The following is a 15,702-nucleotide window of genomic DNA, read 5'->3' as shown; positions in this document are numbered from 1 at the left end:
TGTCACTGTGACTGCTGGCTATTGCACTATATAATGCAATCTTGGGTTGTGAGATATGACCAGTTTCAATCAATGTTCGCTGAGGTTGACTTTGTGACTCAAAGGCTACTGACTCAATAGCCCATTAGTTTTGTCAGTGAATCAACCCTTTCTCTCTCTTCAAGCCTTCTCTGGTGTTGAGGAGTTTGTGGGTTTTTTCTATTGCTAGGGAGAAGGATGCTGGGTTGGGTATTGCACTGAATGGAGCTGGAGGGGTGCTACTAAGTTTGCGTGAGGCACCTTCTCAAAATTGCCTTATTTTTATTAATAATTCTACTCTAGAGCTCAGATTTCAAATTCACACAGAATTTGCATTTCTGAAACTTCATATGAGTAGTCTTTTACTGCAAGATGGATTTGCAGAGAGAAAATCAAAGTTAACAAAATTTGGTACCTGCAATGTTTGTTTCCCCCAAATGTGCATTGGAAAACTTTGTTTGAAGGCACAGTACTGTTTGTCTGTTTATTGGGAAAAGATCTGGAGGCAGCAGTGCTTTATGGAAGTAAATTTGTTGGTGTTTGACTCGTGGTTCTGCCTTCCCTTTAATTCCTGTGCCCTGATCCCTAGTGATTGTATGCTTTGATGTTGCTAGAGTGCTCTTGGAGTAAGTGCTTCTCTCAGTGAAAGTCACGCTGCTGTCATTTTTTAATGTTTCATACAATGGTGAAGAATAATCTGGAATACACCCAAACATGGGCATTTCATCACCATGAAGCCTGCAGTTAGGGCCATTGTCCCATTCAGTCACCAAATAAGAGTCTGGAGAGCAAATACCATGTCCAGCTCCACATCTTCTCTGGCTCTTCCATGGTATGTTCAGTTCCTCTGCTTCTAAGCATACTTTCTTTTTTTCCAACTTTTTTCCTTTCTGCATTTGTTCCTTGTTTAATTATTTTAGTTCAAGTCTGCAACAGCTGGACAGAATGCATTAAAGACAAAGGTCTGTGATTTTCCTGTGGCAGAAAAATTTGTATAAAAAGATAAATATCTTTTTGGGTGTTATATTTGTCTAAGACAATGGGAAGATAGGTTCTGAGTGGCTGGAAATGTTGTAACTGCACTATTAATGTTTAATTACTATTGGCAGCCAAGAAATGCCTTTCTGGATTAACCAGACACTCAGCTTCTGAGATGTGCATAGGTGCAAGAAAGTGATAAAGCTCATGAAACCGCACCTCTGGGAACATGTAATGGGATCTTTCTTGTGATATGCAAATTATGCTGCCAAGTTGCTGTGTAAACAATTCATGGGAGATGTAGGGAGAGGTAGTTAAATAACTGGATCACATATCAAAGATAAAATCTATCACTGGGAATGGAAAAATGTGTTAAAATAGTGATTTTGCTATTAGAAATAAATAAATAATGAACAGAAAAAATCTTTGCCCAAAGCATATAGCAGCACTGAAGAGTAAATAGAAAATGATTTATCACAATTGTTGCAGTTCAGAGTAAACAAGTATTTAGGAAACCAGTGTGCACAGTTTGTGAAAACCAAGACTTTTCCTAGTACAAGTAGTCTAGCCAATTATGCTGGTGGGTTTCTTTTTCTTTTTTTGGTTTTTTTTGGTAACTGAGAAAGGAAAAGATTACTTCGCAAATGTTAATTTGGTTACTTTTCAGGCAGAAGATATGCACTGCTTACTTTTCAGTGATAAAACAAATCCCGTCATTTCTATTCTGGGCATGAGCAAAGATCTCAGGCAGCCCAGCAAAACGTATTTCAGGGTCATATATAGCCATAGATCAATGAGTGTGAGCAAACTGTATTGACACCAGCAGAAGCTGAGCTCATGCCTTCAGCCTGAGTTTCTCATTTTTTGTATTTTACACTGTATGAGGGAAGGATTCCACATAATAGCACTCCTCCAATAAATCAAAGATTACTCTTTCACAAATGATACTGAAGCCTTCATTGATTCTCTGTCCAACTTCACTGTTCTTCCACAGAAGTCAATTCCTGTAGCACTTGTCTTCCTTCAGCCTTTTCCTATATCTGCTGTTCATTTAGGCTCTGATGTAGCTCAGCTGAAGCCCAGTGAGAAGCCTCATATCCCTCCTTAGTGGGAACTGCAACATGTGCTAGAGTCCTAAGGGGCTAGCAGCAGAAAATTTAAGAAGGCAGCAGGGAATATTAAAGCATCATGAGTCAAGGGAAATGGTTTTGACCTGCGACTTTCTTTTGTTTTGCTTTGTAGCAGGAATGATACTCTAGATAGAATTATACAGTCACAATAAACAGATCCCACATTCAACAAATGTATTGAATTCTGTTCTATGTTTAATCACCAACAGAAACTATGTCAGATGATCTTCCACCAGGAACAATATCTCCTAATTAACAGTAATTAAGGTATATTATAACTACAGGATATGAAACTAGATGGATCTGTCTCTTGACATTTCATATTTGGATTTTTTTTTCCTGCTAAGTCTCTTAATATGCTCCAATTAATGCTAACAGAGGCCAGGCCATTCTCAGTGATGGATCTGCATACGTGAATCTTAGTACCACTGAGATGAGATGAGGCATGAATCTTTCCATCATTAAACTCCCCTTAGAAACATGAATGAATTCCAATTAAACTGAATTTACTAGCAGAAATGTTGATTATGAGGAAGCTAAGGGTCAAAGCTTGATTGTGTTATCCTGTAAAGTGTAAAAACCTGTGCCAGACATGACAGGAAAGTCGGGTGGCCTGTCTGCAGAATCTTCAGAAGTTCTGTAGCCGTTCATAGCAGGTATGGCATTTCTTTTCATTCACTGAGAAGTCATACAAAACTGTTTTGTTCAGGCCCTATTTGAAGGAGCAGATTTTTCATTTTAGTGCCCCAAAAAGGTTTTATCATTCAGAAAATTATTGCTTCTTTTTCTGCACTGTGACAGATACCCAGTCTTCACCAACTGATAAGCATTTGGAAACCTAATCAGTAGTAAAGCTGAGGTATAGTATTTGTGTAGATAGCTTAACAATTAAGATGCTTAAACTATTCCTGAATGAAAGGAAATTGCCATCTTTAAAGAGAGAATTTCCTAGCTCAGGCATTTCTGGCCGTGTAATTAAACTAAATACACCACTTCCTTGCCCCTAGCCACATTTGTCCTAAAGAAGATTAACAACATTGAATTTCTACCCAGGCTGAAATCTTGTTTGTACCCTGAAATATGGACCCTGAAATAACATGACAGTGTACTACAACTCCATCTGGTGACTCCTCCCAAACTCAGTGATGCTTCATTGTGTGCCAGTGATGCCCTTTGCAGTATCTCCAATCCATGGGACTCAGTTCATTATTTCAGAGATGAGTACAGAACCACAAACCAGGTTTCTGCAGAGTTTACTATGGTGTGAAGATATTTGTCTGAAGTAATCTATTAAATGTCATAGAGCATATGCAATCAGATCTTGCATAAAACACTGGGGGAAAAAAAGATGAAAAGCCTGTTTTCCACACTATTCCACTGAGCAACTCTATTATGATCCGGCCTTAATTTAAGTGATCTACTGTATTTATGATTGCACAATATAATCATGTTCCTGGGATTGTTATTTCTTTCTGTCATTTATTTTTAGCTACCTCAGTTCTCTGCAACTTCTTGAAGAAAATATTTCTTAGATTTACTTGAATTGTGTTCTCAAGGACAATTGTAATTCACCTTATCTGATTGAGAAATGGCATGATTACAAACTTTTAGTTTTCTTTTAACATACCAGTAAATATTTTTTTTAAAGTCTCATATTTTGCCTGCATCTTACATGCCCACACTTGCTTGATCACATGCAGGAAATATTTTTGTACACTGGTGCTTTGCATGACTATGAAAGGAGCTGTAGATAGAACAAGATGAGATACAGGCTCAGTAATTTACACCTGACAGAGTGTGAATTTCATTGCAAGTGCTTTTAAAGGAAACTTGCTATTTTCTCCATGTTCAGATAAACAGTAATTCCATAGGAAAATGTGATAATTGAGTTTGTTTTGTTTGTTTTGTTTATTCCACTCTGCTTTAGTATTGAATTTATGGGGGAAGAATATTCCTCAACCTGATGCAATCTTGTGTTTTCTGCAGGCCTGGGTCATGGTCCTGTGATGCTGGACATACCCCATTATCAGAGAACAGCTTGACTAGGCAAGATTAATAAAGTCTGGGATAAAGAAAGTATAATCAGACCATTTCATGGGTGGGGGATCAAGGTATAGATGGTTTAAATTACTTGCCAAAGGTGTGTTACAGAGCTATATGCGGAACAGGAATCTCCTGGATCCCTGTCAAGTTTCTTTTTCATTTCTAGAGAACTGAAGACCTGTATTTGTTTTGGCTGAATTTCAGTTTGGATAAGTTGGAGGACATTTGGAAGCAGAAGGGCTCTATTAAGTCTTTCCCACCAAAAGAAATATTAGTAGACAATGAAAAGAATAACAAATGGGATCCATTCAAAGTGCTTCACTTGCCATTGCTCTGAGCTTCAGGCAAGAAAGTACATAGAGGTCATTTAACCTGACCACTTATATATCAGAAGCTGCTAAGGTCACTTAGGCACTCCTAAATTAAACCATATATTTTAGACGGAAATATAGCGGTCTCACAAAGCATTTTCCATTCAGACCATAAATTCCAAGGACAGGGCTTTGTCCTCTACAAGTATCTGCTTTGCACTTCCTGTAGTATCACCTGGATAAACAAGGGCAGTTCATACTCCTGTCAGTTTAATCTCTTGCATCATCGCTGTTATTTTGATTAATTTGATACCTCAGAGCTTTAAAGAACAAAGAAACCATTAACAGCACGGGCAGAGATGGTGTCAAAGAGGCCTGGACACTGACCCTGGCATTCTGTTCTCCTCCTTGTGTGCCAGAAGAGCTCTGTGCTGCTGTAGGGAGGCTAGTGAGTGGTGGCCATCCAGCTACACTGGGGAAGCTGATGGAAACTGCTACACCCCAGAGCTCTCTACATGGGCCATGTCCTCTGCACATTCAAGGGGTGAGTCAAGATTGACTCCAAGAGAGCATGGTACATAAATTTTCTGGATGACGATATAAACCAACAAGTCAAAAGCCATGAGATACCATATTCATAGCTACAGGCCAAATGCTTTATTCATAATGTTGCAGTGAAAGTATTAACATTGCATTTGTTTAAAAAGTAACTGGGAGGCCATTTGTGACCCTTATAATACACATGTGGAGCAGTGCTCTACTGGTTTACACTGGTTATGTTCTGCTTTATATTTTCCAGAGGGTCAATTTGCAAGGACCTTTACTGCTATTTATGAATATAAGTAACTAATTTACCAAGGTTTCACAAAGTGGCTTCATGGCTTCTGCTTCATGGTTAAAGGGTCCGCAAATCTTTTGGTCTTGTTGTTGACTTTGGGTTGTTTCTGATTGTATCTTGAAGGCTAGAAATACTGTATTATATGGTAAATATATTATTCTTGTTATTGCCCTTTTTATTAGAAAGTATTTATATAGTGCAGTAAATTGACATTGTACTTTACCAACACAGATAAAGGCAAATGCTCTGCTCTGAAGAGCTTATAATTCAAATAAAAAAAGACAAACAAATGTACAACACTTTGAAAAATGGTGGATGACAGGATTACTAACTACATGAAAGAGGTGGAAGGGTGCATGAGGAGAGAGAAGGATGCTATGATCATCTTTATTCCTAGATCATTATTCCTAGTTTTACAAGACAGTGGCACCTTAAAAACCTCAAATGAGATGAAAGCCTAGCTGCTCAAGGGGCTATGCAGAAGCCTGCCAAGGGGGTGGCCTTGTCCCTGTGTCTTAGAGCAGTGCTGCCTTACTGATATCCCTGCCTGGAAGGCACCTGGCTAAAGCCAGCATCAGTTCAATTACAGCACAAGGAATGCCACATTTCCAGTAGTTTTTAACCTTGCCTGAGGGAAAAACCACATGATTTCCTGCCCTGAAGAATTGTAACTGAAATTGAAGAAAAGAAATTCTCATACAAGAAGATATTTCAGGGAAAGGGGAGTAGAAGGACTGTTGACTAGGTAAAGGTATAGCAGGACCACCTGAAGAAAAAAAGGGCTTTTAGCATCATTAGGTTCACCCTGATATGCAGCTTTAGCCTTCTCCATCCTGACCCTCTGACAGCTAGTTACAAGGCAGAAGCATTGAAATAATTTTTGTTGCCTGATCATAGTTGAGCACACATAGTAGCTGCTGTTTTCCTGATCTGACCTCATGTTAACTGTGGAATTGCTTCTCCCTCAGTGCCCACAGAGTATGTGATAATCCTAAATTTATGTAACTTGCTAGTGATCCCATAAACAACTGTTTAGAAAACAGGCAAAATTCCTGGCTCTGCTTAGCAACTTAATTCAGCCTCTGAGGAAAGCTAATGGGTATGCAGTAGCACAAAGACCCCGGAAGCTCTGCTTTGTCCTGTGGGAGGTGGAAAATATTCATGATTTCTCTCATTTATCTATGGCAAACTACCTTGTAAATCAGAAAGGGCAGAGGGAAACTCCCTGTAGCCGTCCTCACTTCTGGTTCAAAAGCAGATGCTGTCCCCAAATATGGCAAGAATGATAAAGAAAGCCAGGAGCAGCCTTGGCAAGGCTGGTGGGCAGAAACAGGGGACTGTGATAGCCAAGAGGTATGTGTGATTTACACTGATCTTTAAAATGAGATTTACAAGGAGCAAGAAAGTTAAGTGTCTGGTAAAGAAATGGGGCTGAGGAGATGGGATTCATCATTTGGAAGTAGGAAGAAAAGGTCCAGGATGAATTTTCTCTCCAGAGAAAAGGCAGATATAGGGCATCACAGTTGTTGGAAATGTGTTAGAGTGGGCAGCTCCTGCTGTCAAACACTAATAGTTATATGTTGGCATATTCACTGGGGATGGGCAGAAAAATAATCAGAAAGACAACCATCTCTCTGTCTCTAATTTGTATGTATCTATATCTGGGGACATTCACATGAGCTGTTGCAAACTGAGTCGTGCTTTCTGTTCTCCTGCAGCTCACTGTGCCAGAGTTATCAGGCAAAGGACAGGAGTGGGAGCCAAGTCCCTCAGGACTGAGTGTCTTGCTGGGATTCATATGGCATGCAGGTAGCAGAGTGACAACTGAGCTCCCAAGGCACAGTTTGCTCAGCCCAGCTCATCTCATCCCATGGGTGCCTGACAAAACAGATATTCATATCCAAAACTGCAGCTTAGACTTGCAGCCAGGGGAGTGAGATGTGTACCTCCAAGGTGAGCTTCACTGCCTGGCAAGGTAGGTGTCTGAAACAGGCTGGCAGAAGTATCTGATTCTCCCCATTGGCAATAACAACAGCGAGAAAGCTCAAGCATAGGTGTCTGCATTGGCAGAATTTAGGTGAGGTGAATCCCTGCCTTCCCTAATAGAGCAGCACAGTGTAACATCTTGGCTGTGAAGAGATATTTGGGTGAGAGAATGGCCCATGGCAGATTAAGGCAAGAGATGTGCCTGCATTGTAGGGGGAGTGTGGAGTCAATGGATGGAAACAAAATAATGCAAAGAAAAGCCAGAAAAAGTGTTATGAGGTAAATGGAGAACAGGAGGTATACTAAAAGGGATGGAAAAATTGCAAGATAAATGAGCCCAGGGAGCACACTGGCAATTTAGAGCTTGTAGCTGGAGAAAATATCCTGAGTGTGATGTGCTAAACGGAGATGGCAGCTTTCAGAGTGAGGACAGATGTAAGCTGATAGAAGAGATAGTGGGTTTTTCTCTAAAGCAAAATTTATCAACAGAAACCTTGAATTAAAACAAACAAAACAAGCCTAAATCTCTTTTCCAGATTTTCACTGAACAGCCATCACTGAGAGAATACTTGATGGTATTGCATAAAGTTTTGATCAATATGACTTTAGATTGCTTTAATATTCTGCAAAAAGTGCTCTGCAGATCATCCTTACACTTAACCAAGGACATTTAGATGTCACCTCTTGCCATAATTTGACCCAATGATAAAAGTGTATTTTGAAAATATGAAAATAGCTTGACTGACAGGTTTGGGGTTTTTTCCCCTGATGAATGTCTGCCTGAAAAGACAGGCTGCCTTAACTCCAGGAGTTCAATTATACAGACTTTGAAGGAGAAGAAAAATTATAATGAATGCATTTCAGAAACTTCTAAAAAGTTACTTAAAATAGACTTTCCATACATAATGTTACCATGTGAAATTCAGCTGTATCCTGGTCTTCTGGGACTAGGAGACAGCAGTCTGTGTTCATTTGGAAATTCAATAGCAAGGCACCCCTGCCTCTGATGGTGTGTATGATACAGTCCCTGGGGCTCTGCCACAGACAGGGCTTACCTGTCAAGCTGTTCATTTTTTCAGGAGGTGACATGGGAATGATTTCACTTTAGGTTAGCCAGGAAACTAAAATACTTCTTCTGGAAGTGTGTCCTGGCTTGCTTTGGTCTCTTTTTTCTCCCTTTTGTCTTAGTTTTTCTTTAAAAACACTCAACCAAACAACCCTTTGTATTTCAGCTTGATGTAGGTTTAGTAAACATAAAGCAAGAACATTGTGTGTGGTACAGTGAGTAAAAGATATTTGATAGGTGTGGTGCATTTATATAGGTATTCTCTCAAGCCCAAAAAGATAAGAAATAGCATGTTTAGCCCATTTGACTCCCCCAAGTACTTTATGGCATGAAGAAGGCATTCCAGCACCTCTCATTTCAGTATTCAGCCTTTCAATGATGTTGCTGAAGTGTCTTTGTTCAAAATCTTCTTCGAATGCTCCCCCTTTTGTCTGACATGCAGTGGTGTGGGATGTCATGTTTCTAAAATAATCACTGGCCTTTAGTAGCAAGTAGTGTGATAAAAGGCTTGCTATTAAAATACTGCTGTAAATAATTAAACATTTCAGAATATTTTGTTGTTGTTAAATAAAAATGAAGTCAAAATGTAGCATTTAAAGAAAGGATTGTCCTAATTTAGTCAGTAAGTCACTGTTCTTTTAAATGGGAAGCAAGTGAGTCACATTTGCAAGCCATCTTGGCAGGATGAAAAACAGAGATGCAATCATCAATTCACAACAGTGTTTTGTGTTCAAGGAATAATCAGACCTGTTTTTATCAAGGCTGTGCTGCATTGCTAGCCAGCAATATGGCTTTTTTTTCCCTGTTCCAGATGATTTTGGAACTGCATATGCTTTTTCAGTAAGTAAGCTGGACTTCTATAGTGCTTTGCTTAATGTGCCTCCAGATTCTGTTATTTATAGACTTCAGCATAATCAGACTGCAGCTGCTAAAATACATGCAAAACAAAAAGCACATTTGTAACCTGTTAAGGCTTTGCTCTGAGATGCCAGTGAAGTCTGGGATTTACCATGAAATATTACCAAGTGACCTTTCAAGGAGCATCACCAGAGAATACCTGTTTATCTTGGAGACCTCTGTTTTATTTTTCTTTCTCTGTTGAAATCTTGCAGTGTTCTGCTTTCCAAGGGAAGTCTGGCCTTTGTGTGTACCGTGTGTTATCTTCAAGGCGTGCTGGGACAATGGATTTAAGTAATGCAGCATCTCAAATGAGCAGCTCTTCCAGAAAATATGTTTTATAAAATTGCCTTTGTTGAATATAGAGGGAAACTGTAAATATATTGTGATTTTTCTCTAAGTTGTCTTAGTCCTATCAGTATGGACATGATTTACTCATTAACTGTTTTTTCAGTGAAAATTGGTGGAAAGAATCCCTTGCAATCATGGGAAAACCTACATATGTGTTCTACGTAGTTAAAAGTGAAAGGTCTTAATGCACCAGCACATATTTTATGAGTTTATAAGATGACAATGTAGGTTTTTAGTGGCATAATACAGAATGAACAAAGGTGTTTTAAATCATTCATGAGACAAAAAATTTCTGTGAGTGAAGACAAAACCAGAGCTCTTATTTAGGCTCTGAGGGAGCTTATCTTCCCTAGCTTGTGCCTAATGAAGCTGTTTTCTTAAGGAAAGTGCTGGTTCCTGCGGAATTAATCTTTGCTTTCAAAGGCCTCCTGCAAGAGGGAGATGTGGCAGAAAAATCCATGTAAACAGGGTGACTCTGGAGATGCTGGAAACCAGCTGGTCTTTGCAGTAGAGCTGCTGGGAGATTAAGCATACAGTGGATGTATAAGTTAGGATTCCCTCCCAGAAAAAAAGATTTTGCTCCAAAAAAGTTTTGGTACCTGGTGTAACTTTTTACTTGCTGTAGTAAATGCATTTTTGCGAATTGTTGCAAGAAATGTGTTTTCCTTCAATTCGTTTTGAATTTCTGAATTTAGGTGACATTTTCTAGGTGTTAACATACCATTAACCATGCAAAATAATGCCTCTTCTTGTAACACTGCATATGCAATAATATCAAAAATATTTTTAAAAGCCATCTTAGAAATCACATTGGAGATGCTTTTTTTTTTTTTCATGTAGCCCAGGAGGATGGCTATGGCACAAAAATATCATTTTCATTGTTGCTAGTCCCATCTTTCTTCATCATCATAAGATGGTCAGAAAGATATGAACAGTGACTTACAGCATATCTTGTCTAGCTTTTCTTTCTATTTTCCCTTCTTTACTGGGAGTCCTGTATGCAGCTGGAGAAACAAAACACTGGGAAGAATCAGTACAAAACACTTGATGTATTTTAGAAGACAGCTGGAGGTAGCCTGATAAATGACCTGTACTTTGGCAGGTCAGGTGGAGTGTGACCAACCTAATGACCACTGTCCTATGAATCAGAGTGAATAGTAACAAACACTTTGAAATTGCCATTCTTTTAAGAACTGGAAAACTCTCCTGGATGTAACAGTTCACAAGATTCCACATTGCTCCTTTCCATCTGTGTTTCCTCAAGAATCAGCACCAATAGCATTTAATGACTTTGTGACTTGTACTCCCAGGTTTCAAAAGGTTGATGACATCACATTTTTTCCTTGAAGGATTTAGTGGTCACAAAAATTAGACAAAGAGCTGAAATGACTGAAGGTCACTCAGCAGGTCAGTGTCAGAGCTGGGCAGAGAACCTCCTCCTTGCATCCCAGGGCTGGCTGCTGACCCGGGCACTCCACAGAGCCTCGTTACAGTGGTGCATTTAATCAGCTTCACTCTGTGCTGTAACTCATTGTGGTGTTATGGATATCTAAAGGGTAGGATTTTAACTTCACAATCTGCTGTTATTGAATTAGTTTTATGTTGTGTTAATTTCTTTGTCTCATGGCATTCATTGCCTGTGATAATTGATGCACAATATATAACCGACTTCTGTATTCATTTGGGTAACTGCATTTAATTGCCTGGTATAAAATATGTGCACTAAGTACAATCTGCTATGAGTGAGAAGTGCTCATTGGTATGGACTTGAGGGTGCTTTATCTTCCTGACAACCTGTCTGAGGGAAGTCTAAATGTTTCTTGCAATTCACTGTCTAAGGACTGGTACTTGCATCATGTCTGCAAAAAGAGAGACTACCAAAAAAGTATAATATTAAATCGCTTTAAAAAATGTTTGGCATCAAAATTTTGTTAATCAGATGTTCTCAAATCAGAAAGTTTTTATTAATGTCCTTGCCTCTCCCAAACATCAAGGAATAGCAGGGCCCAGAATATTTTATACATTTTCTCCTGTAAATCAGGATTATGGCTTTATTTGCTTCTGAAGTTACTCCCCTGGAGTAGAGCTACCCCCATGCACAAGTGTTTATAAAAACAGATTTCTTTTACATATATCTTCAGGTCATTAATGCCTGGAGGAATATTAGTGAATTATAAATCAGGAATGCTCTCTAAAGGTGTGGTGTCAGTGAAATGGTGTTGGTTAATGTCTGCTCAGGTTACACAAGATCGCTGCATAAGCTTACACTTTCTTGCCTGTTTAACCAGTAACAGTGATTCAATTTATTATTAAGAAAGCAAGAATCTTTGTTAGTAGACGTATTTCTCATCAAACTTAGCATCTTGCTTTTTTTAAATGACTTAGATGGGTTTGATTGTTTTCCTTGCTTGTTTTATTTCCAGTGTCATGAAGGGTATAATAGTACAGGTCTGAGCTGCAGAAAGAAATGCTGAAATTTGCCCAAAGGTGATTTTATTTTTAAGCATTAATGAAACCTTCTCTGTACAAATTTTCAGAAGTTTTTAAACAAAAGCTAATGTTTGAGTCTAAATCAGGTATGTAATGCCTGTGGGACTATTTTAGCCATATTACATTGCTCTGTCTTAATGGAACCACTAAGTTGTCACTAGAAGGGATGTTCACAATTAGTATTTTTCTTTTTAAAAGACCTAGTTTCTACAGTCTGTGTCCTTCAGGATGGAGCATTAGTTCTGCCTACAGCTTACTGCAAATTATTCAGTGTTCATAGGTTCGTTTATGCTTGTTATTCAGCTCTCTTCCACTGACAAAATAGCCTGCAGCTGTTCTTGGTTAGATAGAACTAGTTCCACTTTAGGCTCCTCACGTTCTCTTTTATGGCTTTTCCTCTGGTTCACCCTGCTCTGTATCCAGTTACTTTTGATGAAACAGTAGACCTGGTGGTCAGAGAGAAGGCAAAGCTGCCCAGAGCCAGGGTGGGCTATGAGAGGCTGTTTTGAGCAAAGACTTCCTTGGCATATTGGGCAGACCTGGTGGTACAGTACACCGTGAGTTTCATCAGTTCAACCTACTGAATATGCTTTCATTCATAGGCTTTTGCAAGGACTTTAACAAATACTTGTAGATAATTCATGAAAGTATACCAAAATTTGAAATATGTGAACATGTTAGAAGAAAAACACCAAAAAGTCATTCCCAGTAGACTGAGGTCAGATCCTGCATTTCTGACAGAACTGGGATGTGGGCTGGGGCAGAAGAGTGTGTAGCATTCAGCAGCAGAGCTGTCGCCTGGTACGTACTTCACCAAACAGTAAAACGTGGGCAAGGGGGATGGCAGAGAGAGTCATTTTCATTTTCTTCCTCTTATCCCAGAAATCCATGCCTATCTGAGATACCTTTGCCCCAAAACCATGGGGCAGTACCTCCTTCCTCCCCATTAGCCATGGTGATGCTTATGGGGACAAGCAAGTAGCACACAGCAAGGTATGAAGAGGCATTTCATCACTGTTGGTTTTTAAATGCTCCTTTCTTCATCAAGGCAACAAGGCTGCTGGTCAGGGGAAGAGGTGAACCACTCTCATCTGGGTTATTCAGCATATATGTGTAAATTGGGATTGATTTGGCAGTGATTCATAAAGAGCAAGGAGGGCTGTACTGAGTAAGAAATTACTTACTGACAGGGAATAATTCGGCCAGCTCTAACCTCAAAACAGATGTTTGTGGTCAGAAGTTTATAGCCTCAGTGGAAAGGGCTAAGTACAAGCTGAAAGAGCTGAACAGGAGACACCCTCTTTTTAAAAACTTGTCATAAATCTTGGCTGCCTTGTCTTATGTTAGTCACATTCCCTGCAGAGGACTTCCATTCAGTGTTTGTTTGCTGTTTATAGATGTTATTTAAAAGCTAATTTTATGATAAAAATGTCTTATGTTATGTATAATGAATAGTGGAGATCAAATAAGAATTGGAATTGCAAATTCAAATATTAAGTGTTGATAAATATTGACTTTTAAGTAGACACACTGTAGATTTGAACAAAATGCTTTTTAGTCTAGTGTACTGGTTATTTGTAAATTACAATATACAAAAAATGTAGACCATAGCCTGAGCCTGGCTCTTCACTTTTACAGCCATTGATTTTGTCATGTTCCTATGAAATGATATGTACAGTGTCATGGGACTAAAACATAAAACTTTCTGCCTCATACTTTATGCACATGAAATGAAAAAAAAGAAAAGTGTGGGAGGTACTAAGCTAATATATAGTGTAATTATGTTAATTTGTCTTTTCTAAAGACAAGTCCTTAGGGTCTACATGTTGGAAACCTCCTAATTATGGTCTTTCAAGTCTTAAAGTCAGCACAGCTATTCTAGGGATGAACAAGTCACCAACATTCACCTGCACAGTGCTAATAACCTCCCTGAACATTTGTAAGCTTCTAGTCAGTTGCTGGCATCTGGTACCCAACACCCTGGATCAGACCCCTTAGGCTACTGGACAGCCAAAGAAATGAATGTGGTCCTCCTTAACCCACAGTCCCATGTACCTGCTGCACAAAGAGTAGCTTGGGCTTGTGTACGTGATTATCCTCAGCCCAGTATTTTCTACACCTGCTGGAAGTGCTGGGAGCTCACAGGCTTTGCTCACACCTCTTACCTGTCACCTGTTCAGCCTCCTTTCTGATGAGCGATGCGGTAATGTGGTGACAGCAACAGCAAGAAGTTGCCCTGATGTAAAATTCATGGCCTGGCAGATACCTGATGAGAGCAATGTGTTTTAGCTAGAAACAGATACTGCACTTTTGCTTTGAGTTGAGTAACCTCTGTGAGCCAAGGGTGCAGTGTTAGTTAAGGGGTAGGCATCTTCCTCAGCTTTGTTAAGTTTTCTTTGCCACATCTCTGCAGGCTCCATTCTGTAAGTCATTGCATAGTATTTTCTTTCCTCTTTCCATCTCAGAACAGACAACTATTTCCTTGAAACTTGCAACACCAGTTAATTGTTAACAGTTAAAAAAAATAAAATCATATTCATCCCTTAATATGTTCTTTCAGCTGATGCCTTCACGCCGAGGAGGCTGTGTAGCTACTGATAAGACCTAATTTGTGAAAGGCTTTTCAGTGGCCTGACAGGTTCATGCGTGGTACTGTTTGTTCAGCAGGCGAGGAGGAGCGTTTGCTGGAATGCCTCTGTGGAGGCTGTGAAATGTGTGCAAAGAGGCTGGGGCTGGTGATCCGGAGGGAGTGGGCAGGAGCTTCGAGTGCCTGCCAGAGGGGTCGGTCTGTTGTTGTGCTCTGACTCTGGCACTTGGAGTTATTTCTATCTTTTCTCTTTCAGAGCCTAATGAGCTGTGTGAGGGCCCTGTGCTTGGTGATGTCCCATCTCAAGATGCTGCTAATACAGTAGCTAATTATTCCTAACTGAAGAAGTCGAACAGAAGAAAAAGGATCCAGGGAAAAGCAATGGCTGCCGGTAAATATCTCAGGTCTTCAAAGGCTGTAAGAAAATAACTGGAAAGACCTGGTTTTAGGTGTGACTGGGGAGGGGAGAAGCAAAAATGTGTGATCATATCTTGTGTCTGGTGTTTCGGTATCAGGTATATTCAGTTTTCAGTTAAGGTGCCATCCCTTAACTACCCCACCCATCGAAGGAAGATCCATGGGTGGACTCAGTCTATTTTGACCATACTAATGATATTTCTCTTTTGGTTTTAGAACCAAAACCTTGGTATTTGCTATAATGAATGGAATTTGTTTGATCTCTTTTTATTTAGGGAATAATGTATTCTTAAATCTTTACAAAATAAAAAATTGCACCTTATGGAAAGCAGTTCTTTCCTTGGGGTGTGTTTGGTTCTCACAGGTTTCAGGCAAGTTTCACAACTGTTTATGTATCATTAATTTTTATCAGAGTGTTGCAGGGCAATTTATTCAGGTTGGAAGAGGCCTCAGAAGGTCTCTGAACCAGCCCTCTGTTTAAAGCAGGGCCAGAGACAGGGTCAGACCAGCTGTTCAGGGCTTTATGAAGTTGAGTCTTGAAAGGTGCTAGGGATGGTGACTGCACAGCCTCTTCTACTTCTTGATTATCC

The 15,702-nt window shown here is 39.6% G+C and overlaps 1 protein-coding gene across 6 annotated transcripts in view; it reads left to right on the top strand.

Moving 5' to 3' along the window:
* The window catches only part of ENOX1 (ecto-NOX disulfide-thiol exchanger 1), a 358,181-nt gene that overhangs the window by 208,162 nt on the left and 134,317 nt on the right, over positions 1-15,702 (top strand). For all 6 annotated transcript variants that reach the window (XM_077173669.1, XM_077173673.1, XM_077173668.1 and 3 more), the window contains one exon: positions 14,952-15,086. In XM_077173669.1, coding sequence (XP_077029784.1) covers positions 15,077-15,086 — 10 coding nt within the window. In that variant the 5' untranslated portion in view covers positions 14,952-15,076. The remainder of the gene's footprint in view (positions 1-14,951; positions 15,087-15,702) is intronic.

This window comes from Agelaius phoeniceus, chromosome 2 (assembly GCF_051311805.1).
Source record: "Agelaius phoeniceus isolate bAgePho1 chromosome 2, bAgePho1.hap1, whole genome shotgun sequence".
NCBI classification, from domain to species: domain Eukaryota; kingdom Metazoa; phylum Chordata; class Aves; order Passeriformes; family Icteridae; genus Agelaius; species Agelaius phoeniceus.
The sequence above is the reverse complement of the archived record's forward strand: the minus strand, read 5'-3'. Positions and strand labels throughout refer to the sequence as shown.